The 17,907-nt window shown below is 37.3% G+C and overlaps 1 protein-coding gene across 3 annotated transcripts in view; it reads left to right on the top strand.

Annotated features, from left to right (window-relative positions):
- LOC129924420 (uncharacterized) overlaps positions 1–11,771 on the top strand; it is a 42,162-nt gene extending 30,391 nt beyond the window's left edge. For all 3 annotated transcript variants that reach the window (XR_008776365.1, XM_056018681.1, XM_056018680.1), the window contains one exon: positions 1,873–11,771. Coding sequence is in view for 2 of the 3 variants with exons in the window: in XM_056018681.1 (XP_055874656.1) it covers positions 1,873–2,460 (588 nt within the window). In the remaining variant the exon portion in view is untranslated. The remainder of the gene's footprint in view (positions 1–1,872) is intronic.
- Positions 11,772–17,907: the final 6,136 nt, after the last annotated feature.

The raw sequence follows: 17,907 nt of genomic DNA, 5'->3' as shown, positions 1-17,907 counted from the left end.
ACGTTAAACTATTGTGACGTAAACAAAAAAAAACTTGTTAATATAATATGTACTTGTTATAATATGTACTTGTTATAATATGTACTTGTTATAATATGTACTTGTTATAATATGTACTTGTTATAATATGTACTTGTTATAATATGTACTTGTATTTCTCGGTTGATTTTCTTACATTTTTCTGATTCTTTTTTTTTTTGCCTTTAAAGTTGAAAGTAAGAATAGGTGAGAAAAAGAAAAGAGAAATTGTAATGAATGTTGACATTGTTTATATGAGTAACTTGAATGATTCCCCTTGACTAAGGGACTGAATGTTGGAATGTTATGTGTCATGTGTGTTTACAAAGTGTGTAAATAAATTCACTCATGAATCTGGTACTAGAGTGTTGGTGTTGTTTATTAAGTGTAGCGTTCCTAGTTTAACACATTTAGGATTCTATAAAGTTTATTTTTATTTTTAATGCTCAGATTGCCATACCAGGCAGTGATATTGAAACTAAAAATATTGCAGATGTGAGCGTGATAAAACATAGCCAAAGCCTTTTCGCTAACATTAAACCAGGACAGTTTTCTTAGTAATCGTAATCTTTGCTGCCCTTTTTTGCTGATATAATCAGTAATAATGTGGTAAATAATTACGGAGAGAAAGAGTTAAACCGAAAGTAAAATACATGGTTTGAAAGAAAGCTTGCGGTTTTTCGCGAACTGCGACGGGTAGATTGCGATTCTTCAACGTTCTCTAGACAGCTATGCATAGCATATGGGTAAATGATCGTTGGTGAGGATAACACATTCTCTAAACACCTGGTCACCCCAGTAGTAGTGTGCCAAAGTCCGCTGTCCTTTTGGTAATAAAGACTTTAAAAGGCATGCCGGGATATGAAGTTCAGAAGGCCAAAGGTCGTTAAGGTTTTTTTTTTAATAATGTAATCAGCACAGTTTTTCTTAGAACGCCGACAATTTTAAACCCATATAAACACGTGCGAATTATTTTACAGACATCAATATCACACTATTTGTTTTTAACCTCTCCTTAGTTTCCCGTTAAATTGAATTCTTATAATTATAATCATCTTTATTATCCATAAGGAAATTTGTCTTACAATTTGTGCATTACATCAAACAAAACATTATAAACTTTAGAAAACGAAACTATGCATTCCCACCAGACTAATTTGCATGTGAAATGTTTAGACCTATTGTGACGATCGCACTTGCCGGGGATTATATTATCAAACTTGATAACTCAATGAAGTGAAGAAAGAAACACCTCTGTATTTTCTTAAAACTTCTTTATTGATACTTCTTCAACTTTCACATAAAATGGTTTGAACTCGCTTCTAGAAACTGGTCGAAATAGGTCACAGACTCGACTCGTGACACCTATATCAGATAGTTGAATTTTATTTAGTAATTTGATTGCCAGGGGGGTTAATTTTTGTGTCCGTCTTTGCTAGCGATGTCTTGTATCTCTTTTGTGATGGTAAAATCACAAAATCCTAACCCAAAGGGGATTTTCTATTATCTTTTTAGCTTTCTAATGAATGTTTTTCTCAAACAGCTGCCCAAAGGAGTTTTGTTTTTGCCAGTGACTTTACTAGCAGCATTTATGATTCAATGAAGTTTATTTTTGTTTTTGCCAGTGACTTTACTAGCAGCATTCATGATTCTATGAAGTTTATTTTTGTTTTTGCCAGTGACTTTACTAGCAGCATTCATGATTCTATGAAGTTTATTTTTGTTTTTGCCAGTGACTTTACTAGCAGCATTTATGATTCAATGAAGTTTATTTTTATGTTTAATGTTGAGATTGGCATACCCAGCTGTGATAATAAAACTTAACATGTTTTCTTTCATTTTTTTTTCAATCAGAAAAATCAAGACTTAGTTGAACAGCAAAAAGAGTTACTACGAGAGATGGCGAGACTTCAAGAAACGTTCGACAATTGTCAGCGGGCTTGGGAGTACATGATGCATGCATGTGACGAGATGGACTATGAAGACGTCACTTCCTCTGCTATTAATAACTCAGCGTGCATTGACGTCACTTCCCCTGACATAGATAATTCAGTATATATTGAGGACACTTCCTCTACCACTGACAGCGCCACCTTCATACCGGAAGAAGATGAATTGGCGGGTAGCCGCTTGGAGACAGAGCTATCAAATGAGACCATCGCTCTAGATTTGTCCCTTAAAACCAGCGCAGCACGGGCTGATCTGGCTACGTATTGCCATAATGAATGCACCTTTATCCAGCGTCCAGTAACTTACGAAGCAAAAGAAGAGGACGGCGCTAGTATAGATCTTGGCTCCACTCTTGATCTCGGAGCCACTCAAGAAGTAGAACATCGGGTCCGTAAAAGGACAAAAAGGGTGACTTTTGCAGACGACAGTAATGTTAAGAAATATAAAAGTGACCTCTTTACTCCAAAGATGTGCCAAAGTGTAAACTGTTGATTTAATTACAAACAGGTATCAGTGTCGTAACAGCATTTTTTTACGACGTTTTGTAAACTCACCAATAAAGGCGTGAGCTATCTAATTACTCTAAGGCTAATTATCTCGATCATCCCGTGTCGATCTAATCACTGGCCTGTCAAGTTATCATTGTGGCAGCATTATTGACGCGAAGTAAAGAATAGCACAGTTGGCAGCACCAGGTAGTTTTTATTTGTTCTATTGGTGGGGTAATGTCTACCCAAAGGCAAGAATGGCAGCATCAACTAAGAGCTCAATTGATTTTTTTTAAAACTTGATTGGCATAACCAGTCTTTAATTCAGCAGCGCTGTGACCCTACCGCAGTCTGTGTCATTAGTGGCAGCCTTCAATGATTCATTTGGATTGGATTTTTATTCCGCCTCACCAAGTTCAGTTAAATAAAGGGATGTGTTCTATACGTTATTAGATAGATTTTCATTTGTACATAGCTTGTATCAACTCCTCTGTCTGTCTGTCTGTCTGGTAAAATGTTTGTACACGTTATTTTTCCCCACACCCATTCGCGGATCAGGTTGAAACTTTGCACAATTATTCATTGGCATAGACGGGATGAGTAAAAAAAAAAATTTGTTAATTAGTCAAATAATTATTGGTAATTAATTTATTTTGTGTGATAACAACAAGGGAGATTAATCCATCATTATTCATATATATGGCTAAATATGTAGGGTTCGGTCCCCTTAGATAATCGTACTCATTATTTCTGCCACATCCATTTTTGGATCAAGTTGAAGCCTTAAACAATTATTTATTGTACCTAACAAAACATGGATCGATTAAAAAAATTAACCAATTTGTCAATTAATTATTGGTAATTCATTATTTTGTTTGAGATCGAATGCAGTAATTAACTTCTACATTATGGAGAGATCGTTGTAATTGCGGAGTTCTTCTCCTTAAATAAGCTTTTTTTTTTTTTTTAACAGGATTTTTATATTTTGCTTGTTTTTCAATTGGAGTACATTGAATGTAAAGTTGGCAGTAACAATCTGCATTATTTTGTTGACAAATGGGGCGTTTTTGCCTCTTAGGTATATGTTTGATTCAAGTGTTCTTCATATGCGTTCTTCGTTTTGAAAAATTTTCCTATTAGACCTGTGTTCCAGGTTTAATACGATGGTGGTCATTCTCTGCTGTGTATGTGTTTTACCAAATTTTTAGACCCTTTCTCTTAATCCCTAGAGGCCTACCAGGCTGATGGCTGCCTGGTCGTGAGGTTTGCGCGCTGGACTGTCGTTCTGATTTATCGATGGTCGAGGGTTTAAATCCTGCCCGCTCCCATCTCCCGTCGTCCTGCGGGAGGCTTGGACTAGGAAGTTGATTTCTGCATTGTCCGTTGAAAGACTCAAGGTTTTTCTTACATTTATTTTGGCAAGATTCTGTTATTTGTAGCATTTCTGACTCTACAGATTCTGCCCTTTTTTATTTTTTTAATTTGTTGTTATACTATTAAGCGCATATGCATATGTGTATGTGTGTATTTGCGTGCATGCCTTGTGTGTAGTTTTTTTTTGTTTGTTTTTGACAAAGAAATGATTTACATTTGTTAAAAATCACCACTGAATAGTTATATTTGTTAAAATTGACCATTGAATATTTATGTTTGTTTAAAGTGACTATTGAATTGTCTACTTATGTCTGTTAAAACTATTGAATACTTATATTTGTTGAAACTATTGAATACTTATATTTCTTAACAAACTAATACCATTGAATACTTGTAACCTTTTTTTTTTTTTAACAAGCTGATATTTCAAAACGTATGTTCTAACTACGAAGACGCCACGTAGATCTTGGTACAAACAGTAGCAGAACGAGAAATCGGGGTCCCCTTCTAAGTACTAAGTTATGACCCTGGGCACCCCTTGGCCTAGAAAGTTCCAATGTGCCATAAGCCATCAGCCACATTTTATTGTGGTACAGACTGTGATTTATGTAAAAACAATATAAAGTATGCAGTGTCATTCTTAATTATTGTGAACATTGCCAATTTATTGTATTGTTGCTATGAATAACTTAACTATGCATAAGACTTAATTGACTATCACTATAGTAACAGAAGTAACACTAAAGTGGTCTTTTCCTTTCTAAAGAAGTGCAAAGCCTTTTTTTTTTTTTCATTGCTGACAAATCTCATCTGTCCCTTAACTTTCGTCGTAGGGGTGCTGTGACAGTTCGTCGTAGGGGTGCTGTGACAGTTCGTCGTAGGGGTGCTGTGACAGTTCGTCGTAAGGGTGCTGTGACAGTTCGTCGTAGGGGTGCTGTGACAGTTTGCGTAACCCAATCTCTTCACTTGTCCTGGCAAGCAGCTATTCTAGGATACCGGTAGAGAGGCCGGTCCATTTTTTTTACATTGTCCAGTCATTGTCCAGTCATTGTCCAGTCATTGTCCAGTCATTGTCCAGTCACAGTGGCGTAGCTAGAGAGGGGGGGGGGAATCTGAAAATCCCTCACCCAAATGAGTATTCGAAATTTTTTTTTTTTACATTAAATAATACACAAAAACCAGGGGCCCCCCAAAAAAAGGTCAAGCCCCCCCCCCCCATGGCCCCCAAATGATGGCAAATTCCTAGCTATGCCACTTTCCAGTCAGCTTTTCTTTGGATGGCCCTTTCTTTGTGCTCCCTGCATGTACATAAGCACCACTCAAATGTCCCCATTCTTTCAAAAGGCAACTCTGAGGAGGTAACTATTGTTTACGTCGTAACCACCATTGTTTTCCATTTGTTTTCTGGGCAATAAATGTCTTTTAACTTTGATTGCTTTACTTGCGAGTTGCCCTATTGTAATGGCCTACCACACAAATGAAAGCAATTTTATTTCTCTCTACTGTCTACTGGTATAACTCTAATCTGATGACCTACTTGAGTGCAATTTTCATGTGACAAAAAGTTTACTTGCTTATTTACATAAGTGGCCCTAATGTCGACCTGCTATAGGCCATGTTTAAATTGACCTTTTTTTTTTACATACTTGGCGCTAAATTGGCCTGCCATTCGCATTAGTAACGATACATTTGACCGGCTATTTATATAAAGGACGCTAAATTAACAGTTATTTACATATAGAACACTTTAGTTGACTTGCTTTTTACATATGTTGACCAGCTCTTTATATTAGTGACGCTAAATTTGAAGGGACACTAAATTTGTCCTTATTATTTAGAAAATCGCAAACCTCTCAATGTACATGACAAATCTATTTGTACAAATGTTTTTTATTTACATATAAATGTTATAAATGTTATGTTATGATCAGTTCTATGCACATCTGCCATATGTATGTGATAATGCAGCAAATAGTTGGCATTCATTGACCGCCATGTTTTTACACTATTTAACGATAATGAAGCCAACGTGTATGTTTTTCTTTGAAGAACATAATCAACTGTTCTGTAAACTGTAAACTGTCTAGAATCTAAAGCTCATCTGTTGCGTGGGCACGGATTTATAACTCATGTTTCATTTCGATCACTCACCATGATTGTTAGATCACAATTTAATTAATGAAGTCTGGATTAATTTATAAGTAATGAGAGAACATATAATAGAATACAAAAATAAGCTGGTCTGTTGTCTTAATGTCTATAATGTAGAAACAACACTCAGGTAGAAAGAGGTGGGAGTTAAAAAAAAAACAACAACCCAACTATTTGGCAAAAGGGGGCGGGAAAAAAGTGATAGGTTTTTAATGCTGCATTTTTTTAAAATTAAATATATTAAGCCTTAAAAAAAAACTTGAGTCAATCATTTGGAATTTATTTAAAAGTAGGGTTATATATATTTATATAAAATTTTTACCTTTACCTATCCCTTAGTCTGTTGGACCGTTGGGGCACCAAGCAAGACTCGTCGACCGTCTTTCTCCATTCCTCCCTGTCTTTTGCCTTGTTTAGAACCTCTTTCAATGGTAGGCCCGTCCATTCTTTTATGCTGCCCTCCCATCGCTTTCTGTCTGTCTCTTCTTCCTTTTCCTGGTACTGTTCCCTGAAGGAAGGTCTTTGCGAGCCCCGAAGATCTTGTAATATGGCCAAAGATTTTAAGCTTGCGTTTTTTATTTTTTACGATGCAGGTCATCATGGGGTCCGATCGCTGCAGTCTCTAATCTCTTGGTTTGTGGTGCGGCTATTTTATATCCCGCTGCGGGGAAGAAGAGGAAACCGTGCCTCATATTCTGGGAAAGCAAAAGTTCTCGACCTGTATGGTGACGTGTATGCACTACGCAAGACAGCAGGGTTTCTGTCCAGGGCTTTTGCAAGAGAGGATTTAAGCCTCTCAAGCCCTCACTCCAATGGAGTTTGATGATGATGGTGATGATATAGAATAGCCAGATCCAAGCTGAGAGTGGAACCAACAGGCTTGGCTTTGAAGATGTTCAAATCATTTTGATCTCAATTCGCAGTGCCGTATAAAGAAACAGCCGTGTTAAGAGCAAGAGACGTGTGGACGTAGCGAACGTCCGTGTTCTAATATGAAGTGCGCTATATTTAGTTGCACACCCTTCATACTGAGTGAACTGTTAGACAGCAGAGAACACGCTAAGTGGTATATATATATATATATATATATATATATACATCCATCCATCCATCCATCCCAGTGGCGCTACAGCCCATGGAGGGCTCTGGCCTGCTTTAACACATCCTTCCATTCAGATCTCTCCTGGGCCTTTCGTCTCCATGCCCTAACCCCAAGCTGCTTCAGATCTGCTTCCACATCATCTATCCATCGCATTCGGGTTCTGCCTTTGGGTCGCCTGCCTTTTGGTTTTTGCATATATATATATACATATATATAGGCCTCCTACTGTCGTAGAACGACTATGATTCATCTCGAACACTTTTTCATATGGCTGTGGAGCCCCATTTTGGAGAGGCACTTCCGTCCACAGATATTGCAGGTCAAGGTGGCCTCCGCTTAGGTCAGGGGTTCTCAACCTGTGGGTCGCGACCTCCTTGGGGGGTCGATTGACGATTTGCCAGGGGTCGCTTAAGACCATCGAAAATATGGATTGTTATTGTCTACTCTTCTATTTCTGTATGTGTGTGTTGGAGGGGGGGGGGGGGTCGCGACCCCCTTGGGGGTCGATTGACGATTTGCCAGGGGTCGCTTAAGACCATCGAAAATATGGATAGTTATTGTCTACTCTTCTATTGTATGTGTGTGTTGGACGGGAGGGGGGGGTCGCGGCAGAGTAGGGGATTGTAAAAAGGGGTCGCCGAGCTTAAAAGGTTGAGAACCGCTGGCTTAGGTGGTAGAGGAGCCCGCTTTCAAGTGGTAGATACAGAAATGAATAGACACGTCCCTCGCTACTTGTCAACAATGAATAAATACAATGCTGTAACGAAAGCTTAGGGATTAAAATAACAAAGGGGGAGATAAGTAGGCCAACAATCATGGAAGGCAGAATGGTGGTTTGAAGTAAACTTTCTAGGAAGTCAAGCCTTCCTATATTTGTAAATACGAGTTAACCCAGTTTATTTAAGCGCCATTTTTAGTATAATAAATAATATGCAAGCAAAGTTTTTTATTTTAAAATTGGCTTTAATATATATATATACCATGGCTATTGATCTATAATGTGATAATAAAATGGGTCATATATATATATATACATGTATATATACCTAGGTCAATCAATCACTCAATCAGGGCCCTTCTAAATATAATAGGCCTATAAATAGAGTTATGTCCATACACTGGGGCTAAATATATGGAGCCTTTTTTGTTATAGTTTGATACTCAATACAAGAACACAATGAAGATACCTGAACATAGTCTGTAAATATTTTCAATTTTATTGTAAGCCTATTAATTATACATTTATAGAAACTTCTTTTAGATTATATTGTTAGAAGTTGTTTGTTTTTTAGAGTAGAGTAGATTATAAAAAGTAATGGGCAAGACTCGACCTAAATATAGTGCCCAAGCGCAGTTCTGCCCTACGATTAGATCTGCGATTGGACTCGTTCATCAATCGTAAGCAAACACCCTTGAGGTGCTTCCCTATCTATTCTATTCAGCTTACGACGTAATTTGAATCAAACACGGTTATCACGTGACCGTTCCTTTCGGTGGAGGAGGGTTAACGTATTTTAGACTTCGTGAATTTATTTCATTCGACAGCAGGCAGGATACACAGGTCAAAGGTAGACATTTTTTTTAAATATATAATTAAAAAAAAGCTGGTGACTAGGCCCCAATCGTTTAAAACGACCCAGCCTAAAAAATATCCTTTTATCTTTGATTTGAGTTTGATGCTAAGATTGCGACAATGAGTGTGTGAAAGCGCACTCTGGTCATTTTTCTGCTAATAAGACTTGTCTGTAAGATTTCTACAATTTTTGATCTAACTAGGACACTTATTATAGAATGAAATGGGTTTCCTGAATCAGCCAGAAAAAAAAACATCGACTTAGCAGGGTTGAAGTCGTTGATTAACATGCATGATTAGATTGACACATGAAATGCGTAGGACGTAATTATCTTCTTTTTTGAAGTAACGTCTGTAATTGATAAGATAAAAAGATTAGAAGCGATGTCAGCCATATAAATTTTTTTCAGTTCTCCGGAAGTGGTAAACAAAAAGAGAATGATCGCAAAAAAATTCTGGAGATCAAATATTTGTTCAGGTTTAGAAGCAATCTGAACCACTGTTGATTATAAGTAGTCTAGAGTAGATTTAGTCCCAAATCATAAATCTAGAAGTTTCACAAATCTGCACATGTAATACTTAGGGTTACCAGACATCAACAAAAGAAGGTCATGTCCTCCTTTTCGGGGTCATGCTGTTCGTCACGCAGGCATAGGCATACAGTGAAAAATGTCCGGCCTTTACTCTTGTTTATTACAAATGCATTTTATCTATCAATCGAAATCAGCTTTTTAAATCCTCGGTCGAAAAACACTCACTCATACATAGCAGAAAGGTGGCAAGATTGAACGAATCTTTGTAGGAACAGATTTATTTCAAATGACCACACGAAACTAGTTGAGACATATATTTGACCACATCTAATGCAGATATACCTGTTGTCTTCTTAAGGGGCCCTTCTTTGGGTCTCAAAATTGTGTTCCGTGACCTTTGTAAGAGCTCCTCGCAGTACAAAATATATAAGGTAAATTGCGTGTCTTGTGAGAGGAGATATTATGTAGAAATATAAGTCTGCGTATTTATGCAAATTCGTTTTTTTAAATGAATATAAGAGAGAGTGAGAGTATCGAAAGAGATGATTTTGCTCTAAATGTTGATATATGTTGGCGTTTTAAGAAAAACCTTTACTATTTTATTAATAAATGTTAATGGTCCATTATTGTGTTTTGAAGCCTTATAAATGAATCAAATGTTGATGTTCATTGTATATTTTCCTTAACTTATAAAGTCACTTGATACATTCCTTATAGACTGATTACTCAAAGAACTAAGCAATGAGCTAGCCCCAGTGTTTAAATACTTTTTCAGGCATCTCTTAACCAGGGCGGAGTACCGAGGGACTAGAAAGAAGCTAATGTCACCCCTCCCTATTTAAAAAAGGAGAAAAATCTGACCGAGGAAACTACAGACCAGTATCACTTACCAGCATAATATGTAAAATCCTAGAACACATAATATGTAGTAACATTATAAACCACTTAGACAAACATAATGTCCTTACTCCATACCAACATGGCTTTAGGAAATATAAATCATGTGAAATACAACTAATAGGACTGATTGATAATTTTTCAAAAAGTTAAGATGATAGTGAGCAAATAGATGCTATCTTATTAGATTTTTCCAAAGCTTTTGACAAAGTTCACCACCATAGTTTAATTAAAAAATTAAAATATTATGGCATTGATGGTCCATTGCATCAGTGGATTAAAGATTTTCTGATAGGGAGAGAACAAACTGTAATAATAAATGGCTCTAAATCAACACCAATAACAGTAAACTCAGGTGTACCCCAAGGAACAGTCTTAGGTCCAATACTATTTTTAATTTACATAAATAATTTACCAAATTGCATTAGTTCAGGAACAAATGTCAGATTATTTGCAGACGATTGCATAATATATAGAGCAATAAAAACAAAACAAGATTCGGAAATTTTACAAAGAGAATTAGATGAATTACAGAAATGGGAATCAAATTAGAGCATGTCTTTCCACATAGAAAAATGTCAGTTTTTAAGAATAACAAAAAACTAAAACTATCTTACCACTTATCTTATTCATGGTTAAACAGTAACACAGACTAAAAACGCAAAATACCTAGGTGTTATAATAAATGAAAAACTGTCATGGAATCCACATATTGATGAAACTATCAAAAAAACAAACCAAAGCATTAGGTTTTATTAAAAGAAATGTCTATAAATCAAACAAGAACATAAGACTAAAATGTTATTTAATCTTAGTTAGGCCAATAATAGAATATGCATCCTCTGTTTGGGACCCCTCATCTCAAGAAAACATTAAGAAACTGGAACAGACAGAAAATAGAGCAGTGAGATTCATAACAAACCAATATTCACATTTGACTTCAATAACACCTTTAGTAAAATCACTAAATTTAGAAAGCCATCAGGTTAGAAGACTCAAAAGTAAAGTAGCAATTATACATAAAACACTGAACCATAATCTTCAAGTACAAAAACAAAATCTAATAAAATACTCAGAAAGACACAAAGATAAAGGCACTTTCCTCGTTCCATATGCTAGGACAAATTTTTACAAATGCTCCTTCTTCCCTAGCTCTATTAGAGCACGGAATGGGTTGTCTGAGCTAGCCAGGAAAACCAGTGACTTGGCAGAATTTAAGTCATTGGTTAATAGGCATGACTAAATGCATGACGCGTAGGACGTAATCATCTTCTTTTTTGAAGTAACGTCTGTATAAGATAAGATGACTTGATACATTATTTGTTTACACTCAGTGCAACTAAAAACCTTTTTGAAGAACTTTATGAGATTTCGAAGTTACTACTAATGTGAAATGTCAAAACATCGGGGGGGGGGGGGGGCGGGAATACAGAATGTGTTGAAATATAGAACATAATGATTAGTTAGTATTAATATTATTTTGTTAATTGTTTTTGTTAATATGTGACTAAAAGGTAATCATCAGACTGATCAGAGATATAAAATATATTACTAGAACTTGTATGAAAGATGTTAAGTCTTTTTTTTTTATCTTCAGGTAATAATTATGTAACGCATACAATATACTCAAAGACTTAACTTTGTTTACTGTTTCATTTCCAAATAAAGCCATTGTTTTAAAGCTGGGTTTTTTTGTGTATGTGTGTTTTTTAAAGTGTAGTCAAGTTGTTGTTTGTTATTATTCATTGACGATATTTTAAAAATAGAAGAGAGAACAACGATCCTGCAGAATTGCAATAAAATATTCTAATTCTAATTCACCTTCACCTATCGCTTAGAGCATTGGGGCACCATACAAGATAAGTTGACTGTCTTTCTCCATTCCTCTGGGCACCATACAAGATAAGTTGACTGTCTTTCTCCAATCCTCTGGATAGAATTTCATTCAATGGTAGGCCCGTCCATTCTTCTATGTTGACATCCCATCGCTTTCTCTTCCTCTTCTTTTTCCTGTTACTGTTCCTTGAAGGATCCTCTTTCTTATTACCTACGACAACAAAAAAATCAAAATGTAGGTTTCGAAATAAAGCGATGGGAGTTATTTATGACTTGAAAGAACACAACAGCTTTAGGCTATTCTATGACCTTGATCATGGCTTGTGTGTATTAGCTTTCGTAACAGTATTTTTTATATGACAGAGTTGTTAGCCCTGTGCATAACCATCTGGGGGGCTGCCCCTTTCAGCTCTCTGGATAGATGCCTTTATTTTCGGGTAATGTGCCCTAGCTTTTGTGGATCCCTCCACTTCCTACAAGGCAGCAGGTTTCATTTTGGTCCACCCCAGGGTATTTTATTTCCCCTGTACCCACCATATCTGGAGGGCATTCCCCTATCCGCCACCTGGGGAGGCGCTCGATGGGAGATCAAAAACTCCACACAAGCAGCTTGGGGTTAGGGCGTGGAGACGAAAGGCCCAGGAGAGATCTGAATGGAAGGATGTGTTAAAGCAGGCCAGAGCCCTCCATGGGCTGTAGCGCCACTGGGATGGATGGATGTATGGATGATCATGGCTTAGCCCGGCCAGATACTTTCTCAACGGCTCTCATCGATAATCGATAACGTCACCGCAGCAACAGTTCGATATATCACACTTTGATGTTTAACTTTCGTTACAGTTGAGACTGACTCCCTAGTGACGGGATCACGTGGTCACGTATTAAGATTTAGACCTAACATTTTGATTGTTCTCACAAGAAATTCTTTTAGTCGCCAAGCTGATAAATTACAGACATTATTTCATGAAGAAGACAATTACGTCTTACACATTTTGTGTTAATATAGTCATGCATGTTAAACTCTGCTAAGTCATTGGTTTTTCTGGCTGATTCAAGCAACCCATTCCATTCTCCATTCACTGAGAAGACGGAGCACTTGTACGAATTTGTCCTAGCATATGGAATAAGAAATGTGCGTCTTTGTTTCTTTCTGGGTATTTCATTAGGTTTTGTTCTTCTATTTTCAGTGTTTTATGTATTATTGCTACTTTTTTTTTTATTCCCCTGTCCTTTAGTATCTCTAAATTTAGTGATTTGATTTATGGTGTTACTCTGATCAAATGTGAATATTCTTTTGTTATACACCAAGCAAGGTCAATGTTGCTTATGTGGTAAGAGAATATGACCTGTCAGTTGCTGTTGTTTCTGAATGGACCTCATTCACCAATCGTAAACAAACAACATTTAGTCACGTGATCTTATTGATAAAACAATGGAAAAAAATTGTCACGTGACAACCATCATGACTTAAACATGAGATCGTAAATTATATAGAAGAGATAAAGCACCACGTGGCTAAATGTTGTTTGTTTACGATTGGTGAATGAGGTCCATTGATCTGAGATCTATGGCCTACTCCTTGAAAGTCTGGGCTGTGGTTTCCTTGGGCTGTTAGGATAATCCCAGCATTTGAAGGAAGTTTTGGTTCATGTATATTTCACCTATGTTGAAGTAAAAGCCGTGACTGGAATATCCATATGGAACAAGGTGGGGTTAGCCAATGGTCCATTTTCTGCCATTCACAGAGCTCTACAAAAGGATGCAAGCAGGTTGAATGGGAAAGACCCTTGGCATATGTGGAATCGTTACATCCGGGCTCCTTCACACTATTCCACTCTTCAGCTCCATAAATCCTCATGATGAGATTTACATCATAATGGACCTCATTCACCAATCGTAAACAAACAACATTTAGCTACGTGATTCTCTATCTCTTCTATACAAATTACGATCTAATTTTAATACACAATGTCTATCACGTGACCGATTTTTTTTTCGTTTTTTTATCAATATTATCACGTGACTAAATGTTTGTTTACGATTGGTGAATGATGTCCATTGTTACAACTCTGGCGGTGATCCTAGTAATTATGTGTGTGTAGCCAGCTGACACATATTTCACAGGCCAGCTCTAGACGAGCTGTCAATCATGAAGAGTGGCGACGGTCAGCTGTGGCGGGGACAGCGAGTCAAGTGTGAAGTCAGACCGGAACAGTTGAACCAATTGCAAGTCCGTGACGAGGCGGAGAGTCCAGTAGAATTTGATACAGCGGTACAGAGTTAATACAGTGGTACAGAGTTAATACAGCGGTACAGAGTTGATACAGCGGTACAGAGTTAATACAGTGGTACAGAGTTAATACAGCGGTACAGAGTTAATACAGCGGTACAGAGTTAATACAGCGGTACAGAGTTGATACAGCGGTACAGAGTTAATACAGCGGTACAGAGTTAATACAGTGGTACAGAGTTAATACAGCGGTACAGAGTTAATACAGCGGTACAGAGTTAATACAGCGGTACAGAGTTAATACAGCGGTACAGAGTTAATGCAGCGGTACAGAGTTAATACAGCGGTACAGAGTTAATACAGTGGTACGGTTATCAACGTTGAAACATTTGTACAGTGTTAGGACACGATTAGGAATTAGTTATTTGTTTCGGAAATAAGGGAAGTTGTGACTGTAGAGACAATGACTTGACTAGTAAAAACAAAAATATGGAGTTGAAGCTAGGTGCTGAAACAAATGTGATACATACATATATTAAACATAAATGAATAGCAGCACCAGAGACCAAGCTTTTAAGAGAGAAAGTAGTGAATTAAATGGGACGAAAATAAGGGACTGCACCGACCAAGGCTCGGATCAGTGACCCTGGAAACAACAACACCGCCTAGAGAGAACGCACTACGCGAACTTAACCTCTAGACCATCGGAATGTCCAAAAAACATTCTTCTGATCCAGAGTAATTTCGCCCGTATGCAAATTACCACCCCAGTGGTCAATGGTCACATGCCCTAGCTAGTCCCTCCCCCCACCCCGCAGCATCCGTTCACCAACAGCTTCAATAGAGCCGACACAGACAGCCGATAGGCGTGCGTTAGACAAACAATGGCTCTATCTAATTGTGTATCTCTCATAATGACAAGTGGACAACATAAACACATTACATATAGAAGTTTTTTTGGGTATGAGCAATTAAGCTGTGGACTCTGGACCAGAAGAATGTTCAAAAGTAGTTTAGACTTCATCACTATGTGTTCCCCTAATAAAATCCGTAAAGACGTCGATGTTTATATACAAAATAAATGATTTAGGATTGGTTGCTTCCACCTACGTTTTTTTTATAGTGAACTGTTAAACGAGGAAAGCTTCTTAGAATTTGCAGGTCGTTAGATGCTGTCTTTACCGAAACTGAAGGGTATTTCGAAACCAAAAATGTATGTTAAGAGCTTAAATGGTAATTGGTATCATAAAGATACTGGGAAAATATTGAGTAAAAGTCCTTGTTTATGACAACTGATTTGGTTTTCCAAGTTGGGGACAATAAAATCTCCGATCGCGGGGCCATCCTCCCTAGGGCGCGGGGCCTGGAGTGGTTGCCCTACTTGCCACCCCCTAAGGCCCCTACTGCTAGGTACTCTTCTATATAGGAAAGCAAAATGCTTGTTCCATACTACAGCAAATAACAATTTACAATCTTTCATGCTGCACATTCCTCGTTCCATATGCTAGGACAAATTTGTACAAATGCTCCTTCTTCCCTAGTGCTATTAGAGCATGGAATGGGTTGCCTGAGCTAGCCAGGAAAACCAGTGACTTGGCAGAATTTAAGTCATTGGTTAATATGCATGACTAAATGCATGACGCGTAGGACGTAATCATCTTCTTTTTTTGAAGTAACGTCTGTATTATATAAGATAAGGTACTCATATCTGACCAATGTTTACTTTTCCCTCATCAATATAGGTCTAAAACCAAGGTGTTGTTTGACCCAGGTCTAAGTGTTGGGCTTTGACAAGTAGTCTCTACCGGTGTGCCGAGTACAACAAAAGACACATCTTCCGCCATGACCAGTGCCCCCCCCCCCAAACGGATAGAGAGTGTATAAGTGTTTCTTGTGTTGTGAAGTGATGATTTAGTAGGATGACGACTTCTATGTGGGAGGGGAGGGGGGAGAGCACAAAACTATTGAAAAAGAAACGTCCTTAGTTTTTTTTTTACACACACACACACACAAAGTAAAAAATGGATACATTCCCTTTCTTTGTTTTATACTACCACAATGTCAAAACAAATTAGCTTAGCAAAAAAAAAACAACAAAAAAAAGGTCTCATTCTTTTGAAATATTATGGACACTTTTATAAAATGGAGACACATCCATAAATTGCAGATGTTTCGGTGTATCCTATGTACAGAATACAAACGTTTGTAATAAATACAGACACCATTGTTACAAACATATTTAGATTGTATAATTTGTTATCACTTCTTTTTTTTTTTTTTTTTTTTCAGCACTAATCCAAAAAGTACGAAATTACTATGCAAACAAAGATCAGAAGACTGCGAATAACCTTTACTTTGATACCTTCCAATACCTTTGTCTCCCCCCCCCCCCCCCCAATTTTATCTATCGAGGCCTAGCATCATAAGCGTGACAACCTTCAAAGATGTAATATTACGTATCTTAACGGTATCTTGTCTATTTCATGCTACGTATGATGGTAAGATGTTAAAGATAATATCAAACTGAGTTTGTGTTTTGGGTTGGTAGAAATATTATAGGCCTACTCTAGATAAGAGAAGTTGTAACCTTGAAATGATCTACATTTGTCCTAAATAAAAATTTTTTTTTTACTGCAAACACGAAGAAATAAAAAATATGCCCTCTCTCAATCCCAAAGTTTAAAATTGCCAGAGCAGACGATTAGCGGTAATACAATAGAGGGCGTTACTTTTCTTTACACCCAGTATTAATATTAAGCAACGTACAGTTCGTCTGTGTGTCACTTGTATATATTTCAGAGAATAATTTAGGGCAGACGTTATGGTTGAATGACTTTCAGAATCAGAAGTTCTCAATGCATTCCGAGAACCACCAATGTTTAAGTGTCGCAAAGATGTCAAAATATTTATCTTTTTAGCAGAAGCTAAATAAAATGGTGGTCAAATCCAAGGTTATCTTGCGCGGAAATGATTCTGTAAAAGAACAAAACAGTCGATACGGTGATGCTTTTTACAGATCGGGACAAGCAATGCGTTGAGAATCGCTGACTTTCTGAAAGTAAGGTATTCTAGGCTCCAGAACTAGGAGACGAACAACCAGGAAGTAAGCATAACAATTAGACTAGCGTAGCCAATCGAAGAGCTACTCTTTTACCATTCCTTTGGACAGCCAAACTATTGATTATGCCACCGCAAAGCGTTATATCCCCTATGTCTAGCCAACTTTAATTTTTGTCCTAAAAATAGGCTTGTATTTATTTGTAACTCGATTCTTGATCTAGTTTACAGAAGTGATATGGTGGAAACTCTCCCCCCCCCCCCCCCCGCTTTTTTTTCCATTTCTCTGTGCGTCTTAAGCGGAATAACATTTTTTTTTTTAAATCTAGTTTTGTCTAACCTATAAAGCTGATTCAGCCAAACTTATTGGATTCATGCATCACTTTCACATAAACTTGTTCTGAAACTTTGAGCCTGTTATAAATAATTGGAGCTTATAAATAGGGTTAGCAGACGCCTACACGACCACAGGAGTACAGTCCCTTACAAAGGAGGACAACTTATAAACCTAGACATACATAAAACACTGAATCATAACTTACAAATCCAAAAACACAACCTGATAAAATACTCAGATTGACCCAGAAAGACATAAAGATAAAGGCACATTTCTTTTTCCATATGCTAGGAAATATTCGTACAAGCGCTCCTTCTTTCCCATTGGCATTAGAACATGGAGCGGGTTGCCTGAATCAGCC

The sequence above is a fragment of the Biomphalaria glabrata genome, chromosome 2 (genome assembly GCF_947242115.1).
Source record: "Biomphalaria glabrata chromosome 2, xgBioGlab47.1, whole genome shotgun sequence".
NCBI lineage: Eukaryota > Metazoa > Mollusca > Gastropoda > Planorbidae > Biomphalaria > Biomphalaria glabrata.
Note: the sequence above shows the minus strand (reverse complement) of the source record. Positions and strands in the feature narration are given on the sequence as shown.